The 22958-nt window shown below is 43.2% G+C and overlaps 1 protein-coding gene across 1 annotated transcript in view; it reads right to left on the bottom strand.

Moving 5' to 3' along the window:
- Nucleotides 1-21933, bottom strand: part of LOC138965011 (plexin-B-like) — a 36210-nt gene extending 14277 nt beyond the window's left edge. The window contains exons 1-21 of the mRNA XM_070337134.1: nucleotides 21839-21933; nucleotides 15645-15777; nucleotides 13515-13668; nucleotides 12741-12837; nucleotides 12171-12279; nucleotides 11524-11655; nucleotides 11084-11188; nucleotides 9912-10005; nucleotides 8709-8878; nucleotides 8119-8270; nucleotides 7283-7388; nucleotides 6871-7007; nucleotides 6213-6386; nucleotides 5446-5557; nucleotides 3837-4304; nucleotides 3186-3362; nucleotides 2588-2828; nucleotides 1952-2094; nucleotides 1390-1520; nucleotides 676-735; nucleotides 238-379 (exon numbers count right to left, since the gene is read on the bottom strand). Of these exons, the coding sequence (XP_070193235.1) occupies nucleotides 238-379; nucleotides 676-735; nucleotides 1390-1520; nucleotides 1952-2094; nucleotides 2588-2828; nucleotides 3186-3362; nucleotides 3837-4304; nucleotides 5446-5557; nucleotides 6213-6386; nucleotides 6871-7007; nucleotides 7283-7388; nucleotides 8119-8270; nucleotides 8709-8878; nucleotides 9912-10005; nucleotides 11084-11188; nucleotides 11524-11655; nucleotides 12171-12279; nucleotides 12741-12837; nucleotides 13515-13668; nucleotides 15645-15761 (3021 nt within the window). The 5' untranslated portion in view covers nucleotides 15762-15777; nucleotides 21839-21933. The remainder of the gene's footprint in view (nucleotides 1-237; nucleotides 380-675; nucleotides 736-1389; nucleotides 1521-1951; nucleotides 2095-2587; nucleotides 2829-3185; nucleotides 3363-3836; nucleotides 4305-5445; nucleotides 5558-6212; nucleotides 6387-6870; nucleotides 7008-7282; nucleotides 7389-8118; nucleotides 8271-8708; nucleotides 8879-9911; nucleotides 10006-11083; nucleotides 11189-11523; nucleotides 11656-12170; nucleotides 12280-12740; nucleotides 12838-13514; nucleotides 13669-15644; nucleotides 15778-21838) is intronic.
- Nucleotides 21934-22958: the final 1025 nt, after the last annotated feature.

Here is a 22958-nt window from a genome sequence, read left to right as displayed (position 1 = left end):
CCATTTCAAAGGATGCAAATCTGTGCTGATGTGTGTGTGTCTGTGTGTGTGTGTACATGCATGTGCATGCGTTTGTGTGTCTTTTCGTGTATGTGTGTGTGTATGCGCACATGTTTGTGTACGCTTGTTTGCGTGCGTGCGCGCATGTGTGTGTGTGTGCACGTTTATGTATGTCTGTATGTCTGACTCATACATAGAGACAGACACAGGTGTATATGCGTGCAGGTGAGTGTGTACCTTGAGGTGTTTGTAGAGACACAAGGAGAGCCAATTGGTGAGGAGTTTCTCCACCACAGACTCTGAACGTCGCAGCATCAGTTTGGGATGTCGGCCTGCCACTGACTTCTGCACCAGGTCCACTAGCAGTGCCTTCAGGATACTGAAAATACACACCTCACATTAATGTATGTCATATGAAAGAGAGAAAGGAATAATGATGGAAAGAATAAAACAACAACAGAAACCACAAATTGATAAAAGAAAGAATAGAAAAAACAACAACAAAATAAATCAATGAAAGAAAAAAATCAAGTCAGAAAGAAAGAAAAAAAGTTGATCTGCAATAAGTTGTAAAAACGAATGTATAGGAACTGATCACATTGGAACATGTCTGTCAGAAAGATAAATAAATAATTAAGAAGAAAAGCCCCCTTAGAATGTGAGCGTAAAACTTACTCTGTGACATACTCCAAGTTGTTCTGGTAGATTATCATCAGTAGTGATGCCACATTGGCTCTGCAACAGAACAGCAATGACATTATTAATAACCATTCAAATTAAATCCTTTCAAAATATTCATATCTTGCATTTACCCATTTTCCCCTGTTCTTGCGTAAAACCAGGGAATATGTATGAACAATATAGAACCAACCCGTTGATTTTGCAGCCTCATCATTAAAGATAGCAAACATGTTTACTTGATCCAAAGAAACACAGAAAAATTGGATGCTATTTTAACGCACAAACAGTTTAAGCTGCTGATCGGGCGGGGATGTAGCTCAGTCGGTAGCGCGCTGGATTTGTATCCAGTTGGCCGCTGTCAGCGTGAGTTCGTCCCCACGTTCGGCGAGAGATTTATTTCTCAGTCAACTTTGTGTGCAGACTCTCCTCGGTGTCCGAACACCCCCGTGTGTACACGAAAGCACAAGACCAAGTGCGCACGAAAAAGATCCTGTAATCCATGTCAGAGTTCGGTGGGTTATAGAAACACGAAAATACCCAGCATGCTTCCTCCGAAAACGGCGTATGGCTGCCTAAATGGCGGGGTAAAAAACGGTCATACACGTAAAATTCCACTCGTGTAAAAAACACGAGTGTACGTGGGAGTTTCAGCCCACGAACGCAGAAGAAGAAGAAGAAGAAGCTGCTGATCAAGTCCAGAGGTCTTACCTGTCTCTGATGGTGAAGGTTCGCTGGGACTCCAGACAGCGTATAAAGGTGAGGAGAAAGATTTTCTTGTTCAACAACTGATGGAAAAGCTGTAGGCCTTGGTCAGAGAAGCGGAAGGATCCATTCTTTTGCTGCTGAATCAAAATTGCATGCACACTTATTACAAACTTGCAAATCAGAGAAAATAGAATCTTGAACTGGGCATGCAGAAGAGAAACTAAAACTTAAATCTGCATATATTATTTAACCCATTTAGGACGGAAGCACAGTTCTTTCCCATGCATGCACCCCTCACCTAAAGGCTGGCTAAAAAAAAAATACAAAGTAATAATCTCGCAAACAGCTTCACTGTATCTGTACGCTTGTGCATTGTGAATTTCGAAACTTAGCAGGAAGGTGAAAGAGATTGTTAATTTTCAGCCGACTGAAGTAAAAACTTGTTACTGAGTGACGTAATTGCATTCCAAGTCATATCCAAACCCGTCAGAAATCAGTTCAATCGAACTAACTTCAATGCGGTCAGAAAGACACTGCACTAGGAGCTGAAGGAGACCTCACTCACCATTGGGGGGTGAAGGATGACGTGGTTCGTCAGCCCAGGGAAGAGAACCTTGAAGGTGTAGGTATGGTAATCCCAGAAAGGTATACCGCTCGACACCAGGTCTCCCGTTAGGTCTGTCATGTCTGTCTGCAGCTCAGCGAAGGCTGTGATCGTAGAAGAAACGCACTTATTAATTTTCATTCTTTCTCTACAATACTGGAAATGAAAAGCGAATCGTTTTATTGTTTTCGTGCAACAGCGTCTAACCACAAACTACACTCACAAAAAAGTTAACACCTCATTATAGCTGCCATCAAAATCTCATAACGCTAAACATAGAATTGTTCAGTTGTACAACTATTCATCTACTAAGCATGCAGTTGTGAACATAAAACTCGCTTCCATCTGTTGCTCATTCTTCCTCTTCATCATAAGGACTATACCTCAGATGCCACGAAAACGGAGTAGGACTGTCTCATTGGAGGGGCAGAGAGTGATAATAGCCCACTCGAAAGAAATTCTAGTATGTTTGGGAGGTCTAGCATAACACAGCAAGCAAATTGACAAAAGCATCGGTTCTCTTCTCATAAGAACAACAGCTGCCGAACACAAGAACCAGAAAACACATTCTCCAGCTATATCTCTCTCCAAACTCACCTTGTTTGCACTCGTTTCGGACGTTGCTCTCCAAGTTGTCCAGCTGGATCTGCAGCTTGTGGTAGATGCGCTCTGCCCGCGTGCTCTGTCGGCGGTAGATGATGAGGATGAGGATGATGACCAGCAACAAAAAGCCTCCGCCCGCTGCGATCCCTGCAATGGCCTCCGTGGGGAAGCTGAAGGTTTCTGGGACGTCGTACTCCACGCGACCAACCGTGTATCTCATGTTGTTCACCTTCACCTGCAAGAAAGGGAGAAGACTGTGCACAACTGTCAGCCATACGTATTCATGTACTCTCAAGATAGAGCAATTTGTTAAGCTGAAAATGGTATGGTTTACCACTAAAATTTAGATATAAATGAGAAACTCGCACAAACTTTGCACCCCAAATGCATCCCTAAAGGGTGTTCTTAATTGAGCCTGAAGTTGACTTTCCAAAGGCCTGAAGTCTTTCTACAAAAAATTCAGTGCCAAAGCTTCACTGAGTTTCGCGAAGTAGAATTTGCCCAATTAATATTAGGCTTGACTTAAAGTTAAGATAACCACATACTCCTTATAAGAAAAAAGCCAATAAAGCACACGTTAGTGAGCACTCACCACAACCAGCGGAAGAACCTTGGAGTCGGAGTTGCCTTGAACATCGATACCAGCAGGCTGGGAGGGGGGTGGGTCGCAAGCAATCTGACTCGGGGAGAAGAGAGTGACGTTGCACGGTTCAGATCCCACCCAAACTTTCACGTCTGCTTTGTCTGCCGCTAGCGTCAGGTCCACACCCTACAAACAAATACGGGTAACATTAAAAATTGAATCTAAATGTTTTGTGTGCAAAGTCATGAAGAGAAGACTGTACAGACAGGGATGGGTGTATGTATTTCTATGGCTATAAATCTAGTTCAATTTTTAAAAATGGTTAAAGAGATGAGGAAGAGGAGATGATGGCAGTGAAGGCAGAGACGGAAAAGAGAACTGGAAACTGCAAACAGGAGCCTGAATGCGAAAGGAACACCAATCTTCACAACAATAAAGTAAACAAACATGTCCTAATAACACTCGTATTGGCATGCCAGCAACAACAACAACAAAAGAATCTGAAAATAAAAATAGGAACCACTGAATGAACATATCTTTGCATATTACATCATCTTTGCAAAATCGTCATTTCTTGTAACAAATCCTCACATCACAATCTCCTCTCACACTAGAAGTACTTTTTGCTCAGTTTCTTTCGCAACCTCCACCACTCCTCACCTCAATGATGAGCATCTCTCCTTTGAAGACCTTGATGCTGTCAGACTCGGAGAAGTTGTAGACGCGAGGGTTGGGGTAGTATTTCAAGCTGGCCTCCAGCCCTGCCACCGCGGACAGGTTTCTCAACGTCAGAACCCCGTCCATGATGAAGCCCAGCTGAGCCTGGTTGATGGGTTCCACTCTCTTCACTCGCAACAGCTTCTGGTCTGATGCGCTGGCTCTCGACTTTTCTACATCAGCTGCAGCCACGCTTCTCAGAGAACGACGCAAAAGTCCCTCTTCGGAGTGAGAGAGGCTGCGTGCGGAACGCTGGTGATGGTTCCGAAGCCTGTGTATGACCTCTGTGATGGTGTGAGCCTGGGTGTGGCGACGGCGGCGTGATCGGATGATGGTAGAGGTGGGGTTGTCAACGGGGTCGAGAGGCGGGGAGGGACAGCGGATCTCCTCCAAGTTGATCACCTTGCAGGTCTGGTGAGGAAGCAAGACGACAACGTTCATACAACATTGTTCAACCAGCCTAAAACAATCAGCATGTTTTTGCTACAGCTGTAGAAAACAATCAGCATGTTTTTGCTACAGCTGTGGAAAACTTTCTCAAACAGCATAACTTTCCAGCATCAAAGCTCATACAGAACCAGAACCAGACAGCATAACTTTCCAGCATCAAAGCTCATACAGAACCAGAACCAGACAGCAAACAGCATAACTTTCCAGCATCAAAGCTCATACAGAACCAGAACCAGACAGCATAACTTTCCAGCATCAAAGCTCATACAGAACCAGAACCAGACAGCAAACAGCATAACTTTCCAGCATCAAAGCTCATACAGAACCAGAACCAGACAGCAAACAGCATAACTTTCCAGCATCAAAGCTCATACAGAACCAGAACCAGACAGCAAACAGCATAACTTTCCAGCATCAAAGCTCATACAGAACCAGAACCAGACAGCAAACAGCATAACTTTCCAGCATCAAAGCTCATACAGAACCAGAACCAGACAGCAAACAGCATAACTTTCCAGCATCAAAGCTCATACAGAACCAGAACCAGACGGCAAACAGCATAACTTTCCAGCATCAAAGCTCATACAGAACCAGAAGGCAAACAGCATAACTTTCCAGCATCAAAGCTCATACAGAACCAGAACCAGACGGCAAACAGCATAACTTTCCAGCATCAAAGCTCATACAGAACCAGACGACAGCAAACAGCATAACTTTCCAGCATCAAAGCTCATACAGAACCAGACAGCAAACAGCATAACTTACCAGCATCAAAGCTCATACAGAACCAGACGACAGCAAACAGCATAACTTTCCAGCATCAAAGCTCATACAGAACCAGAACCAGACGGCAAACAGCATAACTTTCCAGCATCAAAGCTCATACAGAACCAGAACCAGACAGCAAACAGCATAACTTTCCAGCATCAAAGCTCATACAGAACCAGAACCAGACGGCAAACAAGCCTTTTGGATTAGCTAATATAACGGAAGCTTTATGCTCGAGTTCTGATTCCCTAGGTCCTATATTGTATGCCACAATACTAAAACTGAATAAAGTTTTGTTTAAACCATGCAAGCAGATGGCAAGATGAGAACTTACCGTGCTCTCTGTGGGGTAGAATTCTCCCCCCTCCATAGGCACAAAGGCGAACATCTCAGGCTGCTGAATGTAACCCAGATTGGTGCCTCGGATTGTCAGCATGCGTCCACCCCTGTAACAACAACCGTTCATTGTTTAACATGCTGCACTTTGAATGAAAATGACAAATCTCATGAAAGTCTTGCAAATGTTACCAAAACATAATGCTACGACCCTGAGAAGCCTATTCTCAGAACACTTGATACTAACCCACAGCAATCCTAAAAGTGAATTATACAGCAGTAGTGAGGTGCAATCAAAGAACAAAACTATTTGAGCTTTGAAAACACTTTAACCGTTCCATGAGACATACATCCTTTCACAAAGAAATGGGAACGAAAGATATTCTCACTGCTTAACTCATTGTCTCCCAGGTACGAATATATCCGTACTCACTCACATGGCTCTATCTGACCAGGTACGGATATATCCGCTCAGACTGTTATCTTCAGTCGCTTCCTGTAACGTCCATCTAACGTCTGCATTCCAGCGTGTTGATACACAGTTTTTACACAGTTACTACAATTCTGAGTGACCTGCTGCAGCACAGCTGGTCTCGGCTAAAAAAAAACTTGGCCAACATAAGTGGGGTAGAAAGTGTTAATTAAATAAGAGATTTGGGCCCTCAAATCAAATTAACACCTGCAAGTAACAAACAACTCTTTTTCAATGTGGAAACCAGTGTCATATTCCATGTCCTACCAATACCACCAATAACACAAACTTACTCTCTAATGGTGGCCAGAGGGTGGATGTCGGTGATGATAGGGTCCTCGCGGAATATGAAGTCCCTGTCCAGCGTTATTCTGGCACCGTCAAAGAACACCTGGATGGGAGACTTGGGCTCTGCTCTCCACACGCGTGTCGTTTGACACACCACGGAAGTAGGCGTCAAGGTTTCCCTGTTAACATAAAGTCAACACTTCAGATTTATTTTTTGGTCATGTAAACTTGAAATGTCTATTCAAAACGAAATCTTGTCAATTTCAACAAAAACAAAAAAATAAAACAAGGAGGGGGTGAGGTCTGTCTAAAAGAGCCAGTTTGGAGAGTGACGCAAACTCTACGGCTCAACACAAAATCAATTGTCAAAATAGTCAAAGAGCTTTAGATAAAGTCTGCTACCTCAAAAATCAAACACAAAAAAGCTTTGCAAATTGAGTGCAAATGACACCCCAACAAATAAGCACCCAAACCACTCACAAATTCCCAAACAACCAAAGAAACAAAATTTGTAAGAAATAAAAAAATAAAAAGAAGAAAAAAAACAAGGAAAGAAAGGAAGACCCCCCCCCCAAAAAAAAAGGAGTCCGAAACATTACGAGCAACACACATCGTATTACATCCACTGCACTAAAATAAGACGTAATGACAACGCCAACTGACCTGTCCACTATGCAAGGAGCGTCCCCCAGCACTGCTTTGAGCTGACCCCCAGTGTTGAGGTCCTGACCCTTGATGGTGATTCTGGACCCACCAGCCATGGGGCCGTTCTCAGGCTCTATCTCCTCTATCAAGGGGCTCTGCAATGTTTTACACACAAACATCAGTCACACATGTCTATCTGGCGGCTACGTTAACGGGTAATTTCTAATATTTTATCAAAATAATCTCAAAATACTGCAAATGAAATTGGAATAACTATTTTTCAGAAATACGAATTTCAAAAATGGTTAGTGTAATCGCTGTCTGGTACACAATTTCAAGCACACACGAACACCAAGCTATCAAGACTAGATATCACACCCTTATAGCATCCGTTATCTCCTCAATGAAAGAACTAAGAAGAAATACTGACCCTGTAGTGAAAGACCTCGGAAGACTTGACAGGGGCACCATTGGTTAGTCGGATCTCCACTGGGCCGCTGTAGATCTGACCTCGCCACTGCGTCTGACACACTATCCTGCAACATCAATAGCAAGACGCGTCAAGATACAACAAAACACGGCACAACACCAAAACATTTCCTATTTCTGTAAGTACAGTATAGCATAATCAGAAATTACTCTCTATAACTATGCATGCCTTCTTCTGATACAGTGAATGAGTGATTCCAGCAAACTTAACTGGCAAACCATTGGAAAGAAACTGGAAACTTTATATTTAAATGAATAGTTTTGAAATGTTAAGGTGCAGAACGGCTCCGCACTTTTGCAATGAACTCAATAACAGGTGTCTAAACTTTCTTGATGGACAGTGAACTTTCTGGAAGGGTTTGTGCTGAATGGTAGCAACAATCATTTTCATTTTCATTACTTTATTGTCCCATCGCTGGGAAATTCGGGTCGCTTCCTCCCAGTGGAAAGCTAGCAGCAACGGAGTCGCGCTACCCAGGTGTCTGCGTGTTTAGGTGTATTCAGCCACCTGCACTTATGGCAGAATGACCAAGGTCTTTTACGTGCCATTGTGATGACACAGGGGTGGGACATGGCTTCCGTCTCTGGGTCTGCACATAAAGTTGACCCGTGTCCGTCCCGGCCCGAATTCGAACCTGCGACCTTCCGATCACAAGTCCAGTGCTCTACCAACTGAGCTACAACATTTCCCAGTTTCAAAACAAAGTTTAAATGCTCAATGCCCTGTCAAAGTCTTCTTTGTGGTGTACAGAACTACACATCAACAAATATGCGTACCTTCGTGATGGAGAATACAGTTCCTTGAAGGGTTTGCACTGAACGTTGGCAATGAACACAGCGTCCTGAATGTCCTCAAACTTTGACCCCAGGTTGCGGCCGTCAATGGTGACGTTCGTTCCACCTTGGATGGGTCCTGACAAAGGCCAAACCTGTCGGCAGCAAAACAACACAAGATGCATTGCAATCAAAGTGTTAAAACTACAGGAACAGATTGTTAAAGTTTAAATACATGCTTGCAGGCAGGGTATGACAAATACAGTATCCCCAAAATGTGACCCCACCCATCCATCCACTTTTCAATTCAGGCAACAATATTGTAACCTCAATTGCAAGCTCTTGTTTCACATCACATCTACAACTGACACCTTGTCTTTGTTCTAAGAAGCTACATCAAGAAAACAAAGAAAATTACAAGCACAGTCAGCAAGAACATAATTCAAAGTTACACTCACACCCTCCCCCCCCCCCCCCAAAAAAAAAACAACCCACTTCAGGAATCAAAGGCGAAACAGCCTAAAAACTCAATCCAAACCCAATAAGATTCTCAATAATTCTGATTCCAAAGAAGGAAGCAAGCAGAGACTTACGTTGAGTATCTGTGGTGCCGGGCAGGAGGCAATGGTTTGTCGGTCACACCTGTTCATGTAGCTGCAGCGACCGTCGCACCAGTAACACTCCAGGTAGGAGCGCGTGTAGTTGAGGTTCATGCACAGGCTGCACTCCTCGTTGGCCAGAACGTCACACTTGTACAGCAAGGCTGCAAAAATAATGATAACATTAGTAGTTGAGGTTCATGCACAGGCTGCACTCCTCGTTGGCCAGAACGTCGCACTTGTACAGCAAGGCTGCAAAAATAATGATAACGTTAGTAGTTGAGGTTCATGCACAGGCTGCACTCCTCGTTGGCCAGAACGTCGCACTTGTACAGCAAGGCTGCAAAAATAATGATAACGTTAGTAGTTGAGGTTCATGCACAGGCTGCACTCCTCGTTGGCCAGAACGTCGCACTTGTACAGCAAGGCTGCAAAAATAATGATAACGTTAGTAGTTGAGGTTCATGCACAGGCTGCACTCCTCGTTGGCCAGAACGTCGCACTTGTACAGCAAGGCTGCAAAAATAATGATAACATTAGTAGTTGAGGTTCATGCACAGGCTGCACTCCTCGTTGGCCAGAACGTCGCACTTGTACAGCAAGGCTGCAAAAATAATGATAACATTAGTAGTTGAGGTTCATGCACAGGCTGCACTCCTCGTTGGCCAGAACGTCACACTTGTACAGCAAGGCTGCAAAAATAATGATAACATTAGTAGTTGAGGTTCATGCACAGGCTGCACTCCTCGTTGGCCAGAACGTCACACTTGTACAGCAAGGCTGCAAAAATAATGATAACATTAGTAGTTGAGGTTCATGCACAGGCTGCACTCCTCGTTGGCCAGAACGTCACACTTGTACAGCAAGGCTGCAAAAATAATGATAACATTAGCTAGTTCCTCACATTACAACATGTCAGAATGGTCCAAGTTTAGCTTTGTGCAGGTTTTGAAGTTCTGTTTCACACAAACACAAAATAGCACATACACACAAACACACACATGTGCACATACACACACACATGAAAGCATGATGCATAAACTGAATGTACACAATTCTGTGAAAATCAATGAACAAAACAGGGACACAATTCTACATGCACACTGCTTCCAACGAATTTCTAGGCATGTATGCACAGATTTGTAATTGTACCATGCACTAATGTAGATTTCCTGACAAAGTTTGAGTTCAACTCACCAACAAGTCCTTTGGAACTCTCCAAATAGAAGTCATCACCCCAGTAGACAGACAGATCAGCTGCCAGAATGCCCTGATTATCACTGTAGTACATCTGCAAGGGACAACAGTGACAGAGATCAATAAGAGTTTGAAATAACATCGGTTTTCAACGACCCTCATACTGTTAATCCATCTCCCTTAGTGTACAATGTATATTAGTGAGGAGGTGGGGTTTGTTCCAGAATCACGGGTTCACATTTACTTTCTGTGACCTCCATGCAGTGCGAAATTGACTTTTGGTGTGGGAACACCCCCTTGTGCACACGCGCGCACGATAAAGATCCCCAGCTCACAGCGAAAATCTCAGGGCTCAGAAGATACAAATACATGCATGCAGAGAAAAAAAATTGGGTAGCACGATTCTGTCCCTGCTCGCTAATCACAAGGATAGCACAGGGTTTCATTGGCGCATTAAATCTGAAAATGTCCCATCACAATTCCATTCAGTGCGTCAAAGGGCGCATTGAGATTACGTACCACTGCGCCACCAAATGTACACTTTACATTGGATTACACACACACACACACACACACACACACGTAACACGATATAGCGGCTAATTTTCAGATGGCACCATATTGTGGATGGGGGCCCGGTAGCTCAGTTGGTAGAGCACTGGACCTGTGATCGGAATGTCGCCGGTTCCAATTCGGGCCGGGACGGACACGGGTCAACTTTATGTGCAGACCCAGAGACGGAAGCCATGTCCCACCCCCGTGTCATCACAATGGCACGTAAAAGACCTTGGTCATTCTGCCATAAGTGCAGGTGGCTGAATACACCTAAACACGCAGACACCTGGGTAGCGCGACTCCGTTGCTGCTAGCTTTCCACTGGGAGGAAGCGACCCGAATTTCCCAGCGATGGGACAATTAAGTAATGAAAATGAAAAAAGAAAAAAATGCACCATTTTGCATCTTTTGTCAAAAATGCGTACAGGCCTCATTTGCGCTTCTTGCCTTTGACTATGTCCCATCGGTATTTGGTTGAGAGGGACAAATGTCCCATAGCCTTTTTCTCCCAGGTTAAACCTTGATAACAGCCCGAATTTGCCTGAGGTAATCACCCAAGGACAAGAAGACATACAAAACCAAACCATGTTTTCAATGAAATAGCGTAGCAGTCTTACCTCTGGCATGCTACAGGTGATGTGCCTGTCGTCCAACAACTTAGCTGTGGCCTGATACACTGCTGAGCCTGTGTTCACCACACACTTGTAGCTGGGGAGATTTGCCTGTGAACGGAAGAAAAAGTTTAACATCTTGAAACAAAAGCAGCAGCTTATTTAGAAATATGAATACTGGAAGTGGAACCCATCATACAACAACCATATCTGTAAATCTCACAGAATTCTTTTTCTCCAATTTGTTTTTGTCTCCTGTATTAGATTGAAAGTATTGAGGGGGGGGGGGAGGAGAGAGACAATGATAGAGAGAGACAGAGATAGAGAAATGACAAAACAGACAAGTGAGAAAAAGAGTGTTCTTAATACAATGATACTGCCAAAAATCTTTGGCGTAAACGTCTTCATTCTCTCCCACACACACAAACACTTTCTCTGTCACCAACCTTGAGCTGCGGGAAGTTGTATCCTTTAAGTAAGACCATCTTTGGAACGCCCACTGGCAAATATATAGCTTCTGTCTGTTTGGTGTCAATCCTTGGGCAGTGGACAGCTCCCTTGCGGCCTGGCTTGGTGCTCTGAACAAAATAAGGTAGGTCACATTTAAAAACAGTTGCTGCAACAGGCTGGCATACTAACATCAGTACTGTAACGCTTTGTATTAGCTTCCTTTTGTCTCAGGCCAAAAAATGTGCACCTCACCTAGATATTCTACTCCATATCAATCATCTTTTCTTCTTCAAATAAAATGCAGAAGAAATAACTGCAAGCAAGTGGCATTGTACATGTATACATGTCCATACCCAAATGAGCCATAAAGCCTTTTTTTTTACCATAACACACTACTTTATTAAGAAATATTCAGAATGAAATGCAGATATTTTGTCAAGAATCTGAAGAAATAACCCTCAGCAGTTAATCCCTAAATCTTATTCCCATATATACTTGTCGTCAGTCTTAATGAATATTTCAACCAAAAAATGCACACGTTTCCATTTCATATTCAGTTAAAATAATGACAGTTACTGCAGAAATGGAAAAAAAAAGCAACGAGTCCCCAGAAAAGAGCTGGTAAGATGAAAACAAAACGTACACTGATGCCAGCGATGATGTTGGACTGACAGGCCATGGTGTCATGGTAACAGCCGTTGTCGTACACACACCAGTGGCAGTCAAACGCCGAGGCCGTACACTGTGAGCACCTGTTCGAAAACAAAGCAAATAAGTAACTGCTAATTTGTTTGTTGCTTTTGTTGTTAAGAGTAACAGCACGTGAGACTTTCAGGGGCTACTTGATGCAGAGAAGGCGACTATGTCATTCAAGCAGAAAGATATTACATGTATGATCGTTTTTGATGACTCTACCATGACATTTTTTAGTAAATAATCTGCACATCTTCAATGATAAAGAGAGATAAAGGAGACCAACTGAAAATGTACACACACAAAAACACACCCAAAAGAATATTGCCACCTGAAGACTGAATATGAAGTAATGAACAGGGGAAAGAACTTTGAAGGTAAGCAACATGATGTTGTGAAGGGGACCCAATAACTCGGTTGTTCCCCTTGGTCCATGTTTGAGAAGCACACCAAGTCATCATTACTCTCATCTCTCTCTGTATTTCAACACAAACTATATGAAAGATCTCAGAAGACTTACGATTTGAAGTTGGAGCAGTTGTAAAATGTGAAACTCTTGGTCACAAAAAGTTTTCCTGTTTCACTGGAGTTCAGTGCCAAAGTCACTGTGCGAAAACCTGCAAAATTAGAACCACAGTTCAAATCATATTCTAAAGCAAAATAAAACAAAAGATAAACAGAACAAAATTAATCCATTGAGTCTGAGGCAAAAAGGTTTGAAGAGATACATGTAAATGTACATTCCGTAAACAAACTGGGATGTAGCTGAGAGTGAGACCAATGCAGTAACTTTCATAAATTTATACAAAAGAGACTGACATCACACTTTTTTGTTCTCAGACTCACAACAGAGTGAACTTATTTGTAGAAGATTGAACTGTTCATCATGTACATTACTTTGTATTTGCTTACTGATTTGTTGATTTTTTGGGGACTTTATTTTGTAAGGCGCTTACAACTATGGTACTGGTAGGATTTGCGCTGTATATAAATACCCGTATTATTATCATTAACTCACTCATGTTTTAATAATGATATCCCTTCATATGCTCAGCAAACAACAGCGCTGAAAGTCCACGAAATGCCGGCACTGGCCTTTGGCTAGTACTTCTCATAATTTACTAGCCAGAGAGCAAATGTTAGTATTTTTACTCGCCAAACCAACCATTTGCTTCAGCAACTTTACTCGCATTTGGCGAGCAGATTAACATTTCTACTCGCCATTTACATGTTTCTACTCGCCATGGCGAGTAAAATACTCGCCACTTTCAGGCCTGAACAATAGTAATGTTACCTTCAGTTCCCAGTGACATGCCGAGACGCTTGAAGTCGGGAGAGACGCAGCGAGCACCAAAGTACCAGATCTCGGCCGGGGAGCTCCAGTTGAGGTCGAGAAACACACAGCTGTAGCTGCTCCTGATGGGTAGCTGGGGGATGGTCAGGTGCAACTGAAACACACACTTTAATGTCAGAAAACATGCAGCTACAGTGGAACCCCCCTTTTAAGACTTTCTTTTTTAAGATCTTGTTTTCTCAGACCTTAAGTTCATAACCTCTGTCAGTTTACCACCATTTCAAGACTCCCTCCTTTTTAAGATCTTGTTTTCTCAGATTTTCGGAGGTCTTAAAAGGGGGGGTTCCACTGTACCCAAGCAAATGGCTGTGCAAGGGTGAATACACCTTAAAGGGGATGCTTTGGTATGTACATCATGATAACAGCACTGTTGGGTGCACATCTCAATACACAGGATACTTCAGAATCAATTGAAATAGCTTTTTTGTTAACTGATAGGAAATGTCAAGAAACGTTGAATGTTGTGGTCTTGCTTTATGTTTTACTTATAGGCCCCCCCCAAAAAAAGTTGTATGTATCTGGTCACCCGACCCTACCTAGTTTTTTCCCGCCGACCCTAGACTTTTTTTAATTGCATTTGTAAAAAAAAAAAGAAGGAAAAAAAGCGTCAAAACGAAAGTAACAGACGTCAGACGACACAAGGGGGATAACCCTGCATCCCTTTTGTCTCATTTGTTTTGTAATGTGTTGTCTTTCTCTTTGTATAGTAAGTCCAGTCTCTTTGCGTCACTGTATAGTTATTTTCTACCCTGACCAACAAAAACAAAACAAAAAACAAAAACAAAATATCCCTACCTACCTTACCCTATTTTTTGTAACCATGTTACCAGAAACATACAACTTTTTTTGTGTTGCCTTAGCTACTGCCTGTTCAACCACCACACTCTGCTTCATCTGACAGGAGCTGTTTACATTTACACTCTCACAGGTTTCGCTCTCAGATTGATACGGAATGCCAACTTCTCCTGCTCTTCTCTTCAAACAAATGTCACTATTCCCAGAGAACATCACAAATGCAACCAACCAGCTCACATTACCAATCTCATGCTGATAAGAACTCAAGACTTATCAGAGTTATCCATGCTGCAAAAGCAACTGCAATTGCCTGCTCAATTAATTATCAGCTACTTGAAAATACAATCAACACCCCCCCACCTCTCTAGGCCAAGGGCGTCCCCACTCCCAAGCAGAGCAATCAGTTCACAAGATAGCAAGTTCTGAAGTAGAACATTCTGGGAACTGCCTGGTCGGGATTATCTCCCCTGATTTCTCATAACTACGGCCATCTCTACTCTCAGCCTTTGAAGAACAGACGAACATATTGTGATGCATTTTTACGGTGGCTCATAAACAACAATGCAGATTCTGCCGCTGGCTGCCAAGTTGTTTCCCTCGATGGCCATGTATTCAAGCAAATGGAATACATATTTCTGGATCTAGTCCCCTTGACTGAATTCTTAATCAAAAGACTTTCTACCTTTACTTAAGGGTTGGGAATTCCAGGATGTAGTTTGAGGGAAGAAAATAATTGTTGTACAAGTTAACAATAAAAACTTGAAGAAGGATAATAAAGAAGAGGAATAAATGACAACAATTTGTTACACTTACACTAAGTTACAGTCTGAGTTTCTTACTTCGGCATTTGATTTTCCCTCACTGCCTCAGTCGTCCACTTTGTTTCGAACTGTTGCCATGAAGGCCACAAAGGCTTCTAAAGTGTGTCAACCCAAGAAATTAGACCCTTGAGTCATGCATCAAAAAAACATCATTACAATTGAAGCCTGTCTTGAAAATGAAATCATGTTTGCACAACAATGGCTTACACATTTTTTTTTAATATTTTTTTTAGTTCCTGGCGACCAGACATTGTTCAGGGGCTGCTGATAATCAAGATTTAATCCTTTTCAATCCTTTGAAAGCAACCACCTGCACCCACACCGACCACTCTCTCTCAGATACTTTTTTCCATTTAATTCCCCTTTCCAGTGCGGCCACCTGGCTATAAAGACCACTTTTGGTTGGTCCCTTGGCTGGTCGTTACAGACAGGTGCCACTGTACTACAATCTCACCTCTGCAACCTCGGTGACGGAGGCGGTGGTGGGGGAGATGGTGGTGATGTAGATGCACTGGTTGGAGCTGCCGTGCAGCCACCGTCCCTCTGTGGGATTGTCCGAGTTGGGGCACATTCCCTTCAGTGTACATCTGCAACACAAAACAAGTCGCGTAAGGCGAAAATACAATATTTAGTCAAGTAGCTGTCGAACTCACAGAATGAAACTGAACGCAATGCAACGCAGCAAGACCGAAAACTCGTGGTCCACCGCTCACGGCATAGGCAGTGAAATTGACAAGAAGAGCGGGGTAGTGGTTACGCTATGCTGCATAGCACGCTTTTCTGTACCTCTCTTCGTTTTAACTTTCTGAGCGTGTTTTTAATCCAAACATATCATATCTATATGTTTTTGGAATCAGGAACCGACAAGGAATAAGATGAAAGTGTTTTTAAATTGATTTGGAAAATTTAATTTTGATAATAATTTTTATATATTTAATTTTCAGAGCTTGTTTTTAATCCAAATATAACATATTTATATGTTTTTGGAATCAGCAAATGATGGAGAATAAGATAAACGTAAATTTGGATCGTTTTATAAATTTTTATTTTTTTTTACAATTTTCAGATTTTTAATGACCAAAGTCATTAATTAATTTTTAAGCCACCAAGCTGAAATGCAATACCGAAGTCCGGGCTTCGTCGAAGATTACTTGACCAAAATTTCAACCAATTTGGTTGAAAAATGAGAGCGTGACAGTGCCGCCTCAACTTTCACGAAAAGCCGGATATGACGTCATCAAAGACATTTATCAAAAAAATGAAAAAAACGTATGGGGATTTCATACCCAGGAACTCTCATGTCAAATTTCATAAAGATCGGTCCAGTAGTTTAGTCTGAATCGCTCTACACACACACACACACAGACACACACACAGACACACGCACATACACCACGACCCTCGTTTCGATTCCCCCTCGATGTTAAAATATTTAGTCAAAACTTGACTAAATATAAAAATGATGGTCAAGATACAAAAAATATTCTTTTTTTGTCTTTTGGTGATGCCCTAAAACTGGAGACAAAATCCACACACTTGTACATCAGGACACATACGCCTGCACATGAAGGCTAGAAAGAGGGAGCTGCATGCATGTAGGGTCTCTGCACAAAATTAAATGCACAGAAGACTAAGGCTAAAAGTGCTTGCAAATGAATACACCCTCATCCCATTTTAAATTATTCACCATCAATGATGCCAACGCCACACATGGTTGTTGCAAGACTGGGTTTTGTGTGTGTCAAATTTACCCAAATTGCCATAGAAGTTTCATCAATTTTCTGAAGTTTAAGATTTGTTTACTCATTGTGAAAAGGTTTAGCAGTTCTGCTGAAATGACTGCTCAGTTTTCGGTGATTTTGAAGAATGTTTACTGTTTTGCTGGCTGCTGATGCCAAACAGTATCATTGTGTATCCATAATCTACATTTAACCATGTTTAAGAACTACAGTTTTACTCCTTTTACCAAGTATGGCGCTGACAAGGGCGAGGATGGGTGTGTGGAGGAACAGTCAACGTTCATTCAATTTTCAAACCTGGTAATTCACTGCACAAATTGCACGCTTCTTGAAATCAATGCTGTGGTTGTTGTATCACTGCATGGCAACAAAGGCATAATTGCATGCTTTTAAAGAAATGTAAAACCCTTCAATCTCAGTGTTTAACAAACCCCAGTTGAGCAAGAGAAGCATGCATTGGACTGCTAGCTGCAGGAGCCTTGGGATTAAAAGCTAATCATTCAATTACTGCAAGTGGAAGCAAAGCTCGATCTGCATAATCAGCAAGCATAATCATGATCACTTTGTTGCATGACAGTCCCAGTTCACGAGATTATCACTTTAGTTTAACTTGTCTTTTCATTCTGAATGATCAGTCAATTGCCTGCTGCAGTAGCTAGGTGTTCCTGATTTCAAAAACCCTCAGGATTTAGACTATCTATAAGGCCTATGGATCACTTTGAGTCTGACAGACTGCTTTGGCTTTTAAAAGCCTAAGTCCATCGTTTATAAAGGGCTTTTTCTCTTACCCTCCCTGGATCAGTCTAAGAGTCTTCAACTGACAGAAGTGCAGTCTCATAGTCATATTGCAAGAGAGCTTGCCACTTTGGGGACACATCAGGGTTTTTATAAAATTATAATGCAACAAACTTTTAATGCCAGCACTTTTCAGGTTACAGTCCTCAACCTACACTCTGGTTTTGAGATTAATCCAACTCTTGCCTACTTATTTTTGTAGGCAAAAGAAACTGTTTGTGCAGATTCTCTCTCTTCCCCCCCCCCCCCCCCCCCCCTCCCCAACCTTGTTGGAAATGACCCAGTCAACAAGAATCAAAATATCTCAATGCAATCATCACCTTCCTCGGTCATCCCTGGCATTTAATCATACTGAGAGCTAAAGTCTGCAGTAATACCTTGCTGAGTGATTGCAGCATTCGCTGGGAAAGTGTTAATTTCTGTGAAGAACTAGAAGGCCAGCGCATCGTCTTCTCACAGTCCCTACGCAACATTCGAACATTCCCGCGTCAGTGCTCATGATCATGGCTCTCATCATATCTCAGCACCCGCGAGACTCAGTCGGTGACCGAATCAGATTGTCTCCCCTCCTTTGTTTCTCCGATGATGGTTATCCCGCTTGAAATCGATGGCTCAAACTCGCGCAGGCCCCGCCCCATTTCTACAAATCCTTTTCCTTTTATCTCATTACCGAACACCCGAACGCTGGCTCTTGATTCCATTAGCACGTGCCCCTGGTCCACGATTGCGCGTGCGGCTAATTATCATTCGCCGACTGACTCTCTTCGCCGTTGTTAATGTGGGCAAGCTGGCTTTCATAACGATAATGGCCGATGTGGCCTGTTTGGGTTGAGCAGTGTTTCGTGCCAAAAAGCACGGGCGGGAGGTTTTCCAGCACTGCCCTCGACCTAATCTCAAAAGTCCTCCTTGCCTGTGTGTCTGGGCAGACTTGAATCAAAAGTGTGTAATTGTAACGGAAATGGAAAAACAGAGCATCAGACAACCCCGTCATTTCTGTTAGTCTTGGCCCTCCCCGGCCCTGACCCTAGGCAACTGACTCGCTATTAGCTTTTAGAATTTCGGATTTGGAGAAAAACTCAACAAAGCCTTCTCTGAAAGAAAAGAGATAGAGCTGAGAGGGAAAAGGAGAGGGAAGGTTGAGGAGGGGGGGGGGGGTACCATTGTGTCAGAGTGTCATAGTGTGGGTGTGTGTGTGTGTGTGTGTGTGAGAGAGGGAGAGAGAAGAGAATGAGAGAGAGAGAGAGAGAGAGAGAGGGAGAGAGGGAGAGAGAGAAGAGAATGAGAGAGAGAGAGAGAGAGAAAGAGAGAGAGAGAGAGAGAGAGAGAGAGGGAGAGAGAGAAGAGAATGAGAGAGAGAGAGAGAGGGGGAGAGAGAGGGAGAGGGAGGGTCAGTGAGGATGGTGCGCCAGTTAGTGGGAGGAGCCAGGTTTGAGAGAGAACTAGCGGGACTGTGGACGGGCAGTGGCTTGGAGATTCAAAGATAGCCGGCAAAATACAAGCCATACATCAAACATGTTCTTCCTTCTTCTCTCTGGAAACGTTTGAATATTTCTGATGTTTCAAATGACAGAAAACTGCAACAGAATATTCCACCAAATATTTCTCTATTTGTTGTTGTTCTTCTTATTCTTCTTGTCGATCACTCACTCTATTTGTTCAAAAACCTACTAAATTATGCCGTGGCTCTATACAAACAATGAAACTAAATGAGTTTCTTCCTGTATTTATTGTCCCAAGCCAGGATAAAACAGCGCTATGTGGACACTGTCATGACGTTCGCCAAACAAAAACATAAATATTGAATGTTCTGCAATCTGTCTTGGGACAACCTTGATTAAGCAAGTTGCGGTTTGTCTTGAACGGCATAAATCTTTGAGTGAAGCACATCCAATTAAGCACGCAAACAAGACACATTTCTCCATTCATTTCTGTCAACAAGTATGAATTAACACCTCTGTCTGTCAACACAAAATAACCACTCTTGTGTCCGAGAAGCGGCGATTTATTGTTTACCGTCACCCACCGCTAAGCACGCACATCCGTGTCTGACTTTGCACAGATCTGTCTTGGGAAAAAACTTCACTTTAGCCGAAGAAGTGAATTCTTTTCACGTTAATTTTTCCGAAAAATACATAAATCTTCAATCTATTTGCACCCGTCTGTTCACGCATACATCAAAATGATACAAATAATTCCTAGTTTATCGAGCTAAATCACTTACAGCAGCCGTCATCAGTGATAAGTGCAACATAATTCACAAACTCTCCTTGTCAATTAACACCGCGAGCAGCATCCATCAGCAACGGTTCCTAACGCGCAGCGCAGTCCTACCTCGCCTCATCAGCTGTTCCTAACGACCCGAGGAAGAACAATTCAAGCCCTGACCGTCCATTGTTGTGTGTCACAGACCTGACAGAAAGACAAACGAGAGGAAAAAGACGACGGCAGATGGATAACGGCGCGCCATCGAGGACGATGAGCACGCGCCCCTATCCCATGAGGCCTTGGGCGAGAATGGGAGATTCCTGTGAGTACGATGGCTCTTTGGTGTCGGCCACACGCAATGACAAAGAGAGGAAGGGGATTCGTGTTGGACAGATTTTTTACTCGGAAAGTGAACGTGTTCGATCCTCACTTTTTGAACTTTGTCGCCGTTGGTTATGAACGGTGTTAGTATCCTTTCCTCACTTTTAGCTCAGTCTGTGCTGTCTGTGCAACGTCACGTTGATGTGGATGTCCATCTGTCACCAACTCTTGTCCCGATGGGGGGGGGGGGGGGGGGGGCTTAGTACAAGACTGTCCTTTAACTATGACCAACCTCGATGAGGGTCATGAGCCATTTTGAGCCAATACAGTTAATAAACAGTCGAAACTCTGCATCAATAATATTTATACTCTAGAAAAAAATAGGAGAGAAGACGGAGAGGGGGGGGGGGGGGGGGGGGATTTGTTAAATGAGCATTCAGCATCACTGACACCGGGTGCCAGCTGCATGCGAGACTCGCACTCGGCGGTGTTGACTTCAAAGCAAGGGAAACGCAGTTGCCCGCAGGGACAGCGAGGAGAGCTCTGCCATTAACTGTCACCCAACGATCGCCCACTCAGTTTCACCGTGCGCTGCCAAAGACCGGAACGACACAGAACAGTATCGGGGGCTATCGGCGGAAAGGGCCAGCAATGAACAGCCAAGAGAAAAGGCAAAAGCTGTCATCAACAACACACTCCCTCGACACCCAGTTGCCCTAACCATGACAGCCATCATCTCAAACCCGTTTAGCTCGTGCTGCGCGTACATCGCTCTGTGACCTAAAACACGACCTTGTATCGGGTCACCTTTTTTTAACCTGCTTTTTTGTCTTCTCTTTCTCCTCCTTCTTCTCTTCTCCCTCTTCTTTTTTCCTTTCTCACAGTTGATCGACTGTCTCCCAGCTATCGCAATTGCGCATCGACCGCCCGAAGCCCAAGGCGGATCGCCCTCAAAGTGTTATTGTGAAATGTTTGCCCAGAGATCGCGCACTCTTTGCGTCGATTAAAAGCAGATACAATAATTACTAGTCGGCAAACTTCCAGCTCCCACTTGAAATGGTAAATTTGTCGCAACGAAATGGTAAATTCGTCGCAACGAGAGAGAGAGAGAGAGAGAGAGAGAGAGAGAGAGAGAGAGAGAGAGAGAGAGGGGCACGAACAAAAAGTACAGAAAAAGGGGTGGAGAGTCGGGGTGTTGGGCTAAACATAAAAAATAAATAAAGGGGAGGAGGGAAGAAGCGGGGTGGGGGGGGGGGGGGGAGAGTCATCACATGCACAAGATTGTGTTTATCACGGACTCCTAAAAACAAAAACCACACACACACACACGCACCGAATAAATACAGAAGAAAGGGTAATTAAGAGTGTAACAATTTACATCATCATCATCATCGTCATCATCATCATCATCAATCATCATCATCACCACCACATCATCATCATCATCAATCATCATCATCATCACCACCACCACATCATCAATCATCATCATCATTACCACCACATCATCATCACCATCATCATCATCATCATCATCATCATCATCATCATCATCATCATCATCACAAAATCATCGCAAAACACTAACCTCTTCTCAAGCGCGCACCATCCACAGTACGGGTCCCCGTCGTTGAGACAGTCACTGCACGTGGTGTGCTGACGACAGTTCTCCACCGCAACCTTGCTGATCTGTAACAACCAAACACACACAGTTACTTTTAGGTATCAATCATGTATGATCTGTGAGAACGAAACGCACACCCACAGGTGTACATTAACACACACAGCATTACACAATTGTAGTGTCAACTGCATGTTAATTGCAGTTACCTTTAGTTGTTAATCAAGTTTGATCTGCAAAAGCCACAAACACACGTACACAGAGGTGAAGATTTAACACATGCAGCATTACTAAATTGCAGGTAAATCGCAGTTACTTATTGGTGTCAATCGTGTATGACTCGATCTGCAACAGCCCAAAACACACAAACACAGGTCTACAATTACATACAACCCCGTTAATTTGCAACATTTAGCATCAAAGGCGCCAGGTATTTTGTCAGCTAGTATTGGCCCAAAAAACGGGAAAAGAGAGAGAGAGAGAGAGAGAGAGAGAGAGAGAGAGAGAGAGAGAGAGAGAGAGAGAGAGAGAGAGAGAGAGAGAGAGAGAGAGAGAGAGAGAGAGAGAGATTTACGAACTACATCCAATACTGCACCTCCTACCTACATAAACAAACAAACAAACCCAATCATTTCATAGGCATCACCTCGGAAAGCTCGTGCAGCAATATACTTCCATTCTCTCTTTAATTTGACCCACTTTCAACGCGCTCGATCCCAGGCGAAAATAAACCTGCACTGCTCGGCACTCCTGTTCCAACAAGCAGAACTTTACAGTCGACACAAAAATCAAGAGTGATTAAAATCAGTAAAAACACCTGCTTCTCTCGTGATGGCATTTGCAGCGCAACAGTAAAAACCTTCCAGTAGAAGCCAGAGCTCTTTCCCACTTTTATGTCGCTCCAGCCAGGGGAGTTAAATCCCAATGTGTTAAGTTTCTTTTTCAAAACGTCCCCCCCCCCTTTCCTTCTCCCATATTTTCTTCATCTAGATTTTTTTTTCTGACTCGCTATTCCAGACCTTTGTGCACCGATGTTTAACAAATCTTTAGAGAAAAAAAAATAGAATAAGGAAACAAAATGAGAGGA

The sequence above is a fragment of the Littorina saxatilis genome, linkage group LG4 (genome assembly GCF_037325665.1).
Source record: "Littorina saxatilis isolate snail1 linkage group LG4, US_GU_Lsax_2.0, whole genome shotgun sequence".
In the NCBI taxonomy this organism is placed as follows: domain Eukaryota; kingdom Metazoa; phylum Mollusca; class Gastropoda; order Littorinimorpha; family Littorinidae; genus Littorina; species Littorina saxatilis.
Note: the sequence above shows the minus strand (reverse complement) of the source record. Positions and strands in the feature narration are given on the sequence as shown.